Source organism: Ruditapes philippinarum, unplaced genomic scaffold (genome assembly GCF_026571515.1).
Source record: "Ruditapes philippinarum isolate M1 unplaced genomic scaffold, ASM2657151v2 ctg3414_1_1_1_1, whole genome shotgun sequence".
Taxonomy (NCBI): domain Eukaryota; kingdom Metazoa; phylum Mollusca; class Bivalvia; order Venerida; family Veneridae; genus Ruditapes; species Ruditapes philippinarum.
Window position 1 is genome coordinate 103,494 of NW_026851947.1, and position 14,280 is coordinate 117,773.

General features: G+C 32.6%; 1 protein-coding gene and 1 pseudogene across 8 annotated transcripts in view; one reads left to right on the plus strand and one right to left on the minus strand.

Moving 5' to 3' along the window:
• The window catches only part of LOC132743755 (uncharacterized), a 78,810-nt gene extending 74,550 nt beyond the window's left edge, over positions 1-4,260 (plus strand). For all 8 annotated transcript variants that reach the window (XM_060732342.1, XM_060732336.1, XM_060732319.1 and 5 more), the window contains 4 exons: positions 749-847; positions 1,407-1,565; positions 1,972-2,067; positions 2,736-4,260. In XM_060732342.1, the coding sequence (XP_060588325.1) occupies positions 749-847; positions 1,407-1,565; positions 1,972-2,067; positions 2,736-3,125 (744 nt within the window). In that variant the 3' untranslated portion in view covers positions 3,126-4,260. The remainder of the gene's footprint in view (positions 1-748; positions 848-1,406; positions 1,566-1,971; positions 2,068-2,735) is intronic.
• Positions 4,261-5,767: 1,507 nt separating this feature from the next.
• LOC132743808 (secernin-2-like) lies at positions 5,768-11,955 on the minus strand (annotated as a pseudogene).
• Between the last annotated feature and the right edge of the window lie 2,325 nt (positions 11,956-14,280).

The following is a 14,280-nucleotide window of genomic DNA, read 5'->3' on the forward strand; positions in this document are numbered from 1 at the left end:
TTTTATATGAAATTTAATATAGCCTACGGTTTTGGTTAGGGTTGTTTACATTGGCTTCTTGAAGCTCGTCAGTATGATTCTATAATCTTGTGAAGGACTTTGGATTACTTCATGTGAGGAAGTTTACTTATTGGTCTAGGTTGGTGATTCTACTCAAGTGCCGGATCGTGCGTGAAATAGTGCTAAACTTGGCACCAAATATCTCCCCCATCCGTTAAAGTCTTGCTATATGAGATTTACCATGCCTGCTTCACGTAAACATAGCACAAATGTATCGCATTTAGTTAATCATTATATAAATTAAGGTCCAAAATATTTTAAGACAATTTTGAATTTCATTTTAAACGTAAGTGTAGTAGCTTAGATGAAGACTATTTTCTTACAACATTTGAATAAGTCTTGTTTGCTGAGTCAACAATTATTTAAAGTAAAACTTTTATTAATTTGTTCAGCTTGGGAAAAGCAAACATATAGAAAAAGTACATCTCAACGAAAACACATACATATTGAACGATAAAGCTATCAAAATCAGAAAATATGCCCATTGTAACAATTGCGGAGAATTATCTTGCTTTAAGTAGGGAATTGTGAATAGTTATTTTGAGGGAGGACAAATTCAATAAAATATGAGCAGCTACATTTATAGAGTCTTGTCAGATCGCATTAATTTTTATGACATTTTATCTACTTACTGGCGGCATATCGCTAAGGATTAGTGACATAAGATAACCATGTTTGTATTTTGCAGACAGAAGAGTTCCCCAAGCGTTACGTTGAGAGATTGTTTGGTAGAAATGTCACTGTAGATGAAGCTATGGAGGCTCTTGACGAAGACGGGAATGGCGAGGTAGGTCAATGTCAATTTAAACGCTTGAAAATTATATGAGCGCAGTCTGATCAGGATCCATGCTGTTCGCTTACCAACCCTATTACAAGTAGAGAAACTGATAGCGAACAACATGGATCCTGATCAGATTGCGCAGATGCGCAGGCTATCTGCGCAGGCTGGTCTGGATCCATGCTGGTCGCAAACACACTATGTTGGTTTTGTCGTGACGCGGCTCATATTATTATCTCTGATAAGATAGCCACAGTGTTAAGGTTATACTTAAATTACTTCAGTAAGTTTGTGTAGGAAACTATATGCTTATAAACACACTTTCTTTCAAATCCATTTACCGTCCTAGAAACAACCAGTACTAAGTGTAGGTTCTTTCTGAAGGAAAGAACGGCTTGTCCCTGACTGGATATGAAGTCCCCAACTTTCCTATAATCATCACAATCAAATATTTTCAGGTGTTCTACCAGGTACTATTTTTTTCTATGTCTATTATCTTGGTTTATTTAAAATACTAATCACGAAATATTTTTCCATGTGTACTATCACTTTATATCTTATCTTGCAGGTGTATTATCACGAAATAGTTCATTTCATTGAGAGAACTGGTGTCTCCTTACAAGCCCGTTTCCTTGGTTACCAAAGAAAGGAAATCAAAGGACTGTTTTCATTTTTCGACACATTACAATCAGCACTGCTCACCAACGTAAAACGTATCCACGTAGAGGTAAGATTATTGTTTCGAGTGTTAAAGCTTGATGTTGCATGGTAACACGTATGCTTGGACCTGAAATAGTGCCGGGAGAAAAGCACTTGGTATCTTCCTCCACCAGCAAAGCTATGAAAAAGAAAATCATTTAAAATATGCTGCCAGATTTATTGAATATTTTAAGTAATAGAATGCAGTTCGTCTTCAAGTAATTTCAATAACGTTCGAAAGAGAGAAGAATTACTCACCAAAAAATAAATAAAGATATTACCTTAAAACTTGTTTCTTATAGATTAAAATTTTTGTAAATTATATTCAGTTCATATTACATTTTAGACACTTTTATCTATGCAGTTGCCAAAGTATTTCTCTTGCCTGTACCAAACAATGTATGTGTCATTTCCGAAATATTTATTCTTTTCAGGAGAGAGATATCGAAAGGACTGTCGGGATTAACACAGGTCATGTTGGAACATCTGATTTCAAACTGGAAGTAGCTGATAGAGAGTTTGTGGTAGAGGTGAGAATCAATGCATTGCTTCTTTTATTAAGCAGATTATAAACTTTACTTTGACAGGAGTGAAATATGTTTTGTAATCAGACTTTACAATATGAAAAATAGGAGACTTTTGCGTAACGTCATATGATAAAAAGTGCATAAGATAAGTAATAGCTATAAAATATAATGACATAGGTAGATAAGATTCAAGAAATCATTATGAATACAGAAAAACAATCTGCAGCGGATTAATTAAACTATATTTTACTAGTGAAATATTATATTCCATCCATGACCATAGCATTAATGTTTCAAATTGATATTTTATAATAACATTTCATTTGTGTTATAAAGGTTTGCCATTTTATCTCATTCAATGAAAAAATGAAACACTGGTTTAGTCTTGTGCTATAGAGTTTTTTTATCATTTTAATGATAATATTAAAAATAGGATGATATTTAAAAAAAACAAAACAAAAAAAAAACAAAAAAAAACAAACAAAACAAAAAACATCTTTGTAACAAGCTTGTTCATTTGATGGTGTCGCATGCCCGAATGGTTATCATATCGCATTGGTTCAAACCTCGTCATAAATTCTGAATATTAAGAATAGAAAAAATCCAAAATCTACAATTAATTATTTACATTTTTATCAATATAATTTTGGATTTGTTTGCTTGTTTTTCAGCAAGGGAGACGTTCAACTGAGTCGTTTTTACGCTATTATGTAGTAAAGAATGATCCACCAAAGAAGTCAACGGTAAAAGTTTTAAAGAAATCCACCGCACAATGTAATGATGACACTCCTGGTCCGGTTAACGGACTTGCTGAACATGTTAATAATGTCACTGCACAAACTGACGGTAAAGCTGGCACTGAAACAAAAGCAGATATCAATGTATCTAATAGCAATGGACATATTGAAATGGAATATATAGACAGTGAAAATAATGATGAAAATAAAAACGTACCGGTTGTGTCTAAAGATCAAGAAGAGCTTGATGACTCAAAATTTGAGTTAAATGAACATGATGCGTCGACACAAAAGTTGCTGACAAAGATGGACGACAAAACTTGAAATCAGTAAGGATCAGCTCATGTTTCAGATCGTTGTGAAGTTTTATTATGAGCTTTTGCTGTTGACAATGCAGTACTTTGTGTTCGTAAGACAGGAGGGCGTTCGTCGATCAATGTTCTCCTGTCTTTCATTTTGTAATGCTTATAAATATGGCGCTGGCGATATTGTTCAGTTATGTCCTCGATATTGTTGTATGATAATTTTGCTTTTAGACCGAACGGGTCCAGTTTTCATTTAGCAAATGTTTAATTCTCTCATTGAATGAATAATTTAAATATGATCTAGAAAGCCATGCTTCACTTAACAAACCATTAAACATGCAACGGTTATTTTTTACGAATTCACCAAAATATATTTATATAAATTGTATCAAGATATATTTAAATAACCTAATGAGAACCCGTTGTTGAAATTAGTTCCTGCTTATGCCTGTAATTCTTGTTAAAGAAAGCAATTTCAAACAGAATAAAGATAATGTTAGTGTTCGTTGAAACGCCACCCAGTTGTTTTGTAAAACAAGTATGTTTCTATTCAAGTTTTTGATTAAAAGTAACCGCTTGGAACCACTTCGAATACTTCTCAGTCTTCCTCCACCATTAAAGATGAATTTGATTTCTTGTTTTGCTGGTACTTGTTTATATAATTTTGCTAAATTTGATGTTGAAGCAGAAGAAAACATGTCTTGGCATAAGCAACATAAAAGCTCAAGTACTAAATTGTTCGTGTATATTTGTTGTTGACATTGTTTCTCATTAACTAAACTTTTCATTTCTAATGTTCATGATTTCAACTTCATTCAAATGTGATAAAGAGTCATAATCTCTTGGCTGAATTATTAATTGTAAAAAAATTAGACAAGCTCATTGACAAGTAAAGACTTCTGCGACATCTTTATATATATATATATATATTGTATGCATAATTATAGATTGGCGGTAATGTGATTGAAACAACCTAAATTTTAATCAAACTCAAAACATTTAGAAAATATACATCAAAATTAAAGAAAGCACCTATAATAAATTTATATTGTATTTTACATTATTCTTTATATGACTTATGAAATATATTAAAATAAGTGTGTTCACTGTTAATGTTATGTAAATTATTTTTTGTAAAATACATTTATAATTGATATCGCCTTTTCTTATACATTTTCCTCTCACCGGACTCAACACGGAACTCCCCGTATTCTAGCAGGTAAGGTGTTACTTGCTTCACAGGACTTGTGACATGTCCTTATTTAAATCCACCTCGTGAATTGAGGTAAACCGGCTGTTATAGAAAGTTGGAGGAGCTCATCTAAACATGAAGTAACGCATGGAGGTGGCACACGAGGCATCCACGATAACTTATGCTAAAATGTTGCCATATAATCTACAAACTGTCCGTGCGACTAAAAACCTTATAATCCTGCTCTTGCTAAATGTCTTATAGTCCTGCTCTTGCTAAATGTCTATAGACTCAATGTGACATTAATATTATTTAAATTACTTAATTGAAAGAATTGAACACTTCATTTTTAATCGCATTTTGAATGAAGGCACCAGTTGGTGAGTTACAACTTCACTAATACTCGTATTTGTATGAGAGGCATGCAATACAGTTGAATCTTCTGTAGTATGTTAGAGAGCTGTTATATGTTACGTAGGGACACTTGACAACGATATTACCTTCTAAAGCACTAACTGTTATCTTGAAAAAAAGTCTTGATTTTTTCTATGATCTTTGAATAGCATATGCATTTATCTCGTATTTAGCCTTTTTGGCTTGCTTTAACTAATTAACGGGGGCAATGAAACTAAAAACGAACGGCAATGAAGGTGCTTTATTTAAGTCTCTGAACGTTAAATTGAAGAGACATTCCATTAAAACTATCTTCCCATTTGTCAAATTACTGCTTTTATGATGAATGTTCAACGAGACTAATCTTCTATTCATTTTGTTATATAAAATCTTCACAAAACACATGTGCCACGGCGAGTGATCGAAATTACCCTAGGGTTGTGATCTTACTGCTTTGTTATGATTCTACCGTGTTGTCCAGAACTAAAGAATAGTAAACTGTGAGCATTGACAATATTGAATTTCAGTTGTCACCCTTGTTTAATAAAATCCAACATATTGTATCCGATATAATTTACTCCCGAGTAATTTGTACGGTAACATTCGTAGAACAGTTATGGCATCTGTTTATGAGTGTTTTCTCCAACGTCTGTACTATATGCTGCTTTTCATGGAATAGTCATAACGTGTCACATTAAAATGTTAACAGTCATATGAACACACATACTGATGTTTCTAAATTCATTTCGTGTTAAATGTTGAATCCTGCTCAAACCAGTTCCGAGGGAGAGGGGGCAGGCGGATGTGTATACTTCCAGTACCGTCACGAAAAGGCTTTCATGTAATTTTGTTGTGATTAGTGCGTCCGAGGGATCTCTTTGTTTCCAGATTTTCAATCAAACCGAAATGAAACACAATCAATTTGCAGTTTTAAGCGCTCTTTAATGATTTCTTTTTTCAGCAGCTGAGGGAAAGTTGTAGTATTCTAAAATATTTAGAATGTTACCTTAAAGAGCCATTCACAGAAGACAAACAAGAGAAAAATCGCTAAGAGGAAAGGTAATAACAATGGAGTATTCAGTCATAATAATTTAATATCTAGATTCAACACAGACACGGTATATGATAAACATACATATTTTCTGAACACAAATTTGAATTGACCTACTCATACACTACATCAAAAGCCAGTTAGCGCACACCTTTTTCATCAACAACAAATACGAATCTAGAACACACGTTTACACTTTAATGCACCGTTGGCTCCTATAGTTTTAAAATACATTGTAATAAAGAAAAATATTGTAAGCTTGAAAAAATAACGTTCAAACATTTGTGTTTCACATAGCCGATGAATCGATGTATTCAATGAACCGAAATATGATTAACATCAAGATGTGATGTAAGTTTCTCATACCGTAGATATTTAAAAAAGCACAACCATTAGCTTGCAAAAAAGTTAATGTCATATAACATAAACAGTTGGTCTAACGGCCATCTTGAAATATTCAATGATAGAACTTAGCTTCGGATTCTGCAATGTCTCTGAATAAGTCTTTCACATCACTAATGTCTGTTTCCTTAAAAGTTCTCAAAAACTCAGTTACTTCCCTTAAACACTGTTTTTCCAAGTTTTGCATTGTCGTCTGCAAATTTTTTCCAGCTGGACTTCCGGTTTCCATGATTTCTCTCCCCTTTTCATGCGCCTTGTAGAGCGGATGTCTGCGATCAATAGACGATTGAAATGTTGATCTTGCGGTCCCTCCTGACGTTGAAGACACGGTGTAGTTACCAAAGGTAATATTGTCACAGAATATAAAAGGCTTGAAAACGGAATATTTTGCATTGGGCGTCGCAGTAAACCAGTGACAAGATGGCTGGCTGGAATTGGGCGGGGAAATCACAGACACTTGGCTTCCGACTGTTAAAAGCTCTCCAACAAAATTGACGCTACTGTCCTCGTCTCTAAGGATTCCAACTATTGTATTCACGTCTATCTTACCTAAAATAAATCACAAGTTAGATAGAGCTAGACAAACATGTTCACATAATTAACAGACTGATTAAGTAATAATTCACAATAAGAAATTACTTCTTTAATTGACTATGAAACCTTTTAAAATGCAATACGGTTCCACATGTCTAATTATATTTAATTATGGTATGAAGAAGATATCATATTATCTAAATTTATACTGGACTTAAAATGAACTGCGTTTACATATATAATGATGTTAGTTTAGATACAAAGCCTTTACATTGATGATTTAAAACTGATTAATCACAGAACTTCGATTATATTCCTTTTGTTATAAGTTTCCAATTTTAAAAATGGCATATTTTGATGGATTTTATCAAGTTGAAGCAGGAACGTGATTCGAACCTTCACTAGCAGCTGCATCTAGACCACGTTTAATACACTGCAGTCTGTTTCCCGGCATTTGTTTGTCAGACAATGAAATACCAGGATATTCCGCAGAAAATGCTTTGGAAAAATTAATTGGACCATCTTCAGATTTCCAGAAACCACCTGACTGCGCCTGCGCAGATAAATCGGCTGACGTTATTTCTGCATCATCTCCTATAGTTAAAGTGCTCGTGGCTATTAAGGTACCACCTACAAATTAAAAGCAAACCAATACAAAATTCAATATATAAGTTTACAGAAAATATGTTAATAAAGAGGTAAAATAAAACCATATTTGTAAAACTTATTTGGAAGCAATCAAATGTCTTTCCAATACGAATAAGTATGGCAACATCGAGAGACTACTGTTTATATTTTGGAGAAAGAAGCAAGAACAGTATGTGTTTTTTTAATTAAAGTTTACAAATTTGCATTATGTTTTCAATGTTTTTGTCAAACAAAAACAAATATGGCAGGTGCAAACGCAGAAAGTAAAACCGCAAGATAGGTGTTCTGAAGGTTGATTGAGATATGATTTGAAATAAGTAAACATATGTACAATTTCCGCGATAACCAACAGAATGTACGTTACAGATACAGTTACTTACTCGTTACTTTTTTCGCAGCCCAAAACTTTCCGGCAGTTTCAAGTAGCCATGCTTCAGAACTGTCAGCTAAAATAAAAGCACTGTGGTACGTCCATTGTCCAAAATTATGGTCCTCACTGGATAATCCCCCTTGTCCGTACTGCGACAGCAAATTTGTAATTACATTTACACCTTCTCTTGCTGTACTTGCGCGCTCTAATCCTAGTCTGAAAATTAGAATGTGTCCGAATCATCAGCCTCAATCAATGCACATTAAACTTAAATAAAATCTTTGTTGTAAAAAAGAACAATTCAATTACGATACATGCAAATTAAAACTGAAACAAACAAATATGTGAGAAAACATGGTGTGCCGGCGGTACCTCTGTTACCGAATGGAATTTACATTCACATGCCTCTCATCATTGTTGATTCATAAACAGATTTAAACATGTGAGAGATTTCACAACTTTTTTATTGCAGAAGGTATTTGTCCTTTCGATTCATAGGAGCACAAAATGGTTATATTTCACCAATGAAAGATAAAAGAAGTTGTCAGCAGAATAATTATATTACCGGTTACACCTTTAATATAAATGGACGTAAATAAACTTTCGTATTAATGCTCAAAAAACGGGCGGACGAACCCTCATTCAGCATAGAATACATACATACATACATACATACATACATACATACATACATACATACATACATACATACATACATACATACATACATACATACATACATACATACATACATACATACATACATACTACATACATACATACATACATACATACATACATACATACATACATACATACATACATACATACATATATCACATGAAACATATACTTAAATTCGTATCGGTATTTCTTTTTCACCAACCATAGACACATTTTGCCAAATAAATCATGAAAACTAATCTTGTCTTCTTGCTTTTTTGTGTTGGAATAAATAACAATTATTTCTTCAGTGTTATTGCTTTATTGTAGTAAACATTTTTTTTTAGATTTTACATCATAAAACTGTACTACGATCAAAACACCCTATTAATGGCGAAAGGTCAATATTAATAAGTTTCTATTTTCTACTTTATCATATGGTGTAAATACCAAGAAAGTCATCTAAATAATATCCATTTAAACAAATGACATTTTAAATAATAGGTTTAATGTCCATTAATGTCGCTGGTGACAACTGAATCCACTCAAATGATCAGTGCAGACCAAAATCGGCAACCATCTCCGTGCCGTGTGATCATGGTAGACCTAGAAATAATATATTGACTGGTTTTGGTTGAATATCTTATTTATGTTGTATTTTTACACGAGGTTCGTCACATTTCCTGCTTATTTTAAAACAATGGTTGTTTAAACTTGGCTGAAGTATTGTCGTTTGAGTTCATAAAGTTATCGTTCGGTTATGCCAATAACGTTTTAAGTAATATTGCAGAATGTTTACACTTTTTCTGCTAGTGTTTTTCTTTTGTTTCTTTTTTGAGTTATTTTGTTATTCTTTCGAAGGTTAGTTTTCACACAATTGTTTGCAGAAATTATTACAGAGACAATATGCAGTATTGATTCTGATTGTACCCATTTGTATTGACGCTTGTGTTCAGAAATTTATAGTTCAATTATTTTGCAGACAGTGTCATGCATTTTTGCCGCTAGCGTTCTGAACGATATTGTGCAGATTGTTTCGCAGAAAAGGTTATAATGTTAAAAGGATATTGTTGTTTTAATCCCCAAGAGCAATGGCTCACCTAGCTTTATTGATCTGTAAACATTACGTTAACAGAAAAGTTGTTACATCAAACTAAACAAACTCATAAATATTTTCTTATTTTTTGTTCTATTTTTAGATGTAGAAACGCGTTTGACTATCATTATCAAAGATAAATATCTTGTCGTCTGTTGTACATAATAATTTTTATATTCTTTTAGTAGAATCGCTGACATCTTGCTGTCAGTGGCGACATTTGATTTGTGTTTTATGGGAGGCTGTACCATTTCTATTGTGAAATGGTTGATATGTTTGACTTTGCTGAATATCTGACACAAATAATACAAGACTCAGTATGTATTTGTAGTTAATTAAATTGGCTCTTGTCTAGGTTCCCATTGATGCTGCCCTATGATCTGATATTAAGAAGCCGGGAACCAAAACTCAAACTATAGAACAACTTTTAAAGTTATCTTTTGAAAAATTGTAAAGTTTCCTTTCAAATAATTTTATTTGTCATATCTTATTAATCAACATATTGGCGAGACATATGTACTTTGTACCAGACACATGTAATTACAAACATATGCGAAATATTAGCATATGGAATCATATCCTGGTCGTTACAACTTTCGAGGTATTTTATTCTCTAACCGTTTAATTATATGCTTTCCGACATAATATATTACAAACTAGCTTTGAAACTAGAAAATAATGGAATAAATTGTCTAGGGCCGCGTATTGTATTTTAAATCTTCACATCAAATGAAACCCCGATTTACCTTACATAGTCACATCCGGTTAGCTTCTCCTCGTGATCTCCAGGGTGACATAATTTTGTCCACACGGCGGTGTTACCAATACAAACACCATGTTCATTTGCTCCCATTTCCGCACCCCAACACCAGGCTGGTTTACTCAAGATAACGGCATGGGTATGACTTATTTGGTCCACATCGATAAACGTACACTGAAGTTATAAAATAATATCATAATAACATGATAATTGAAATGATATGAATAAGATCATATATGTGAACTGTCGTTATAACAAATTAATAACAGCATAATTTCTTACTTTGATAACAACAAGAAAGTAAAGCTGTGTATATGCGTGCACATGTAAAAAAGGATTTTGCAATGAAATTCAACTTCGCAAAAGTGCGGTGCTATAATTATATTATTATGATAATCATCTTAATATGTTTGTATTTTGTCTTTGCTTTTTGACGTACGGCCATTAACTGTATATTCCAATAACTGTATGTAACGAGATCCTGTATTATGTATAATATATGGAAATAAACTATTTTCTTCTTTTTTCTCCAATAATGTGGAAGATTTTATGAAATACAAGATTTAAGACTTTATGACAAAATACACAAAACACACACGCTTAATCTTGAAAATTATAAACTAAATGTATAAATGGCTAAATCAAATCAACTGTTCTTGAAAACATGTGGCCCATGTTTTGGTATGAAATTAAAAATTCACCGACACGTGAAGGCCCCTTTGTTATATCGATAAACAATTGCTCAAAAGGACAAAAGAGTGACATTAGCTAACAATAAATGTACATGGGTATTTATAACGTATTTACAATTTGTATGATTTACATAACTATAATTCATTTTGGTCGATCAATGTGTATGATCCTTTATTGCAAGTAAGTCATATCGTTTCCTGTTTTTATTGAAACCTGTATGACACTTCAAATAGTTTTGCTCGTTCTTTGACATTCTAATACTTCCGTTGTGACTTCACTAAATGAATAAGCAACGGATACAATTATAGAAGATCAACATGTAACAGCAATACGGACATATCAAAGCGGTGTGGAATTCATACAAGTTTAATTTAAAACGTTATGAAAGGGTCATTTCCCGCTATTTAAATGACATAGAGGTACCATTATAAACGTTTCACATGCAGACATTTGTTCAGTTGAAAATACTCGAGTATTTCGTTCATAAGTTTAGAATGTTTTACTTTTATCGCCCAATTCCAACAGTAAACGTGATTATTAACATACTGATTCCATAAATAGACACAGCCTGTCTCGTGAACTCTGTATCGATTGCTCAATAAGTTAATATTACTGATTTCCAACGAACACTTGTATATATAAAACGCCCATTAATATCGACACCTACACGATGTCGGTCTGTTCGTCTTATACTGGCCACTGACAATCACAAGAGTTTTAAAGCTTCCGGTAATAAAATTACTTTTTCATATTTCCGGCTTCTGTTTTACGAGACCTAAATTCAAGGTTCTGTACATGAAAAACATGAGAACATGTATATAAACGATAATCGTATGTTGTAGTAGAAAATAAAAGAAAATTCCTTACATGAAGTTTTGAATCCCGCGTGAATAATCGCCCGGCGGATAATAGACTACCTCTTGCACTTCTGTCGGCGGCCGGTCGGAATTTTTGGCGAAGAGAACGCAGTTATCGGCTGTTAGAGGCGGGAGAACAACAAATATATCCGACATGGTTTAAACTGAAAATATATATAAGAAACATAAGTATTATAGAATGATAAACAAAGAAGTATACTTCAATGATTTATACTCGCAAACTTGAACATTTGAATATTATCATCCTAAATGATTCATAAATTTTCTTAAAAAAAAAATAAAAAATAAACAGCAAAAACAGCCAAACAGTTAAACATGACGTTACCATGCTTTACATTTGTCTAAATAGTAAACAGGGAACATATTATACTATTTTCAAACTAAATGAATTTTATTAATGCGATGATAACACGTAAAGACCAAGCTTTGACATCTTGATAACAAAATCAAAAGAATCAGCGTGCACGAATTTTGCGTGCATAAATATCTAATAAAATATTGTTATCAAACCCAATAAAAGGAACGCTTTAGAAAAGAGTTACACTAATGCAGGACAATAATATGTTTTATAATCTAATAACGTAGTAATATGAACAATGAAGTGGTTTTGGAGTGTTTCAAAACATTGTTGCATGATATATGTCTCGGCAATTACAGAGTGTAGATTTTGGCAGAGTCTCAGATGCAAATTTGTTCCCAATTTTCCCTGTGAAATAAATATTTCGACATTTTATGACACTTCTGTAGGTAAACTTTGGCAAGGATTTTCGCCAGCTTTTTTTTAGCAACGCGATTGAAAGATCTGCACCTGCTAACAATGCAAAGTCTGATTCTTCAATTAAACATTGTCCTTATTTAAAAAAAAGTGTGGTGATTTTGTCACTTGAAAGATTGGCACCATCATATTTTTCGTTCTTATTTTCAGATATCCGGTGCTTTAAATTTGATTGTGTTGTTACAGATGTAGTTGAACTGTGAAACAAGAAAGTAAATAGATTTTTTAATTAAAATACCTTTCTTATCATTGAAACGTTTAATTTCTAATCTACGTAAACTTTATTTTAAGACGCAAACGTACATGTGTTTCTATGCCAAGTGGCTCTTTTCGTGCAGAAACAATTTATGTTTGTTCTAAAGCTGAAACAGTTATATTATCTGAATCTTATATTATATAAATGCTTGCATAATTCCGTATATAATCTTTATGGAATACCTTGTTTTTTAGTTACAGCACCACTCAATCTGTACAATTAGCAAACAACATGAGGAAAACAAGTAAATAAATCTTTATTTTCATACAGACAAAAATGATGCTCGCCCTTTTATAACCCTCGCAGTACCGATGTCCATACCATATTATTATACCACATAACTCTTGAACTCTTATTATACTAGTAAAACGCTTACTGAACGGCACGTTTTGAAGATCCACGTGAAATTATGGATTATCAATTCAAATTGATTCTTGCCGCGTCTCATCTTTCTGTTATTAGATAAAGCAAATAATTTATGAAAGAAATAAAGCCAAGCAACGTAACAAATGCATTTATTTCTAACTGAAAGATTTTCTTGTTCAAATTTCAGGATAAATCTTTTGAATTGCAGGAATTATACGCATTTTTGTTCAGCATTTCTAATATTCAAGATATGCTATGCTATAATCTGTGGGTCAAATACTTATTGAAATATATTGAAATCTAGAAATTCTTACTGAATAGGATTAAAATGAAGCAAAACTATGTTTTGGAGAGCTGCACATTTACTGAGCATGTAAACTTGGTCCTTTTCTTTTGAAAAGAAAAGCTGTCAGTTTTTAATGACCACTATGTATGTGTAGCGCTTTGTTTACCAATACTGGTGTAAAACGTAGCCATAACGGTTTTGTCTTCATATTTAAGCAATTAAAAGACTACTATCAATTATCTGTCTTGTGCAAGATATTCCAATTATCAAATTAGATCATTTCACATTTTTGAATACATGTACAAAAAATCCAACAAAAAGTAATGATATAAAAATATGGCCATTGGCGATTTGGCTAAGTAAAGGTAATATTGTAATCAGTATTTACAATATCCTGTTTTGTATGTCTACTAACAATATGCGAGTTCCCAAGTTTATATTTTAGAAAGTACAAACGTATTTTTAATTGTTTTAAATCAGCACGACGCATTTCATGAATCACATGCATTTGAAATAGCAATTCATTAATCTATGGAACGCCATAGCTGCTCATGTTATTACATTTCGTTTTATTTTCCCCTAAAAGCGTTCTTTTTATGTATGATAGTAGTGTTGGCTTGCAACGTTTTTATGGGAATTCTGTCTTAGCGAAATTTTTTATTAGGTTCAATTTCATGTTATATTGTCAAAACAAAGTGCTGACTTGTCTAAACACTGTCTTTATTAATTTCAAAAGTCATGTTATGCATGTCCAAATAAGGTGTAAAGATGCCCTAATGGAAGTCTTAATAATGTCCTAACAATGCCAGCG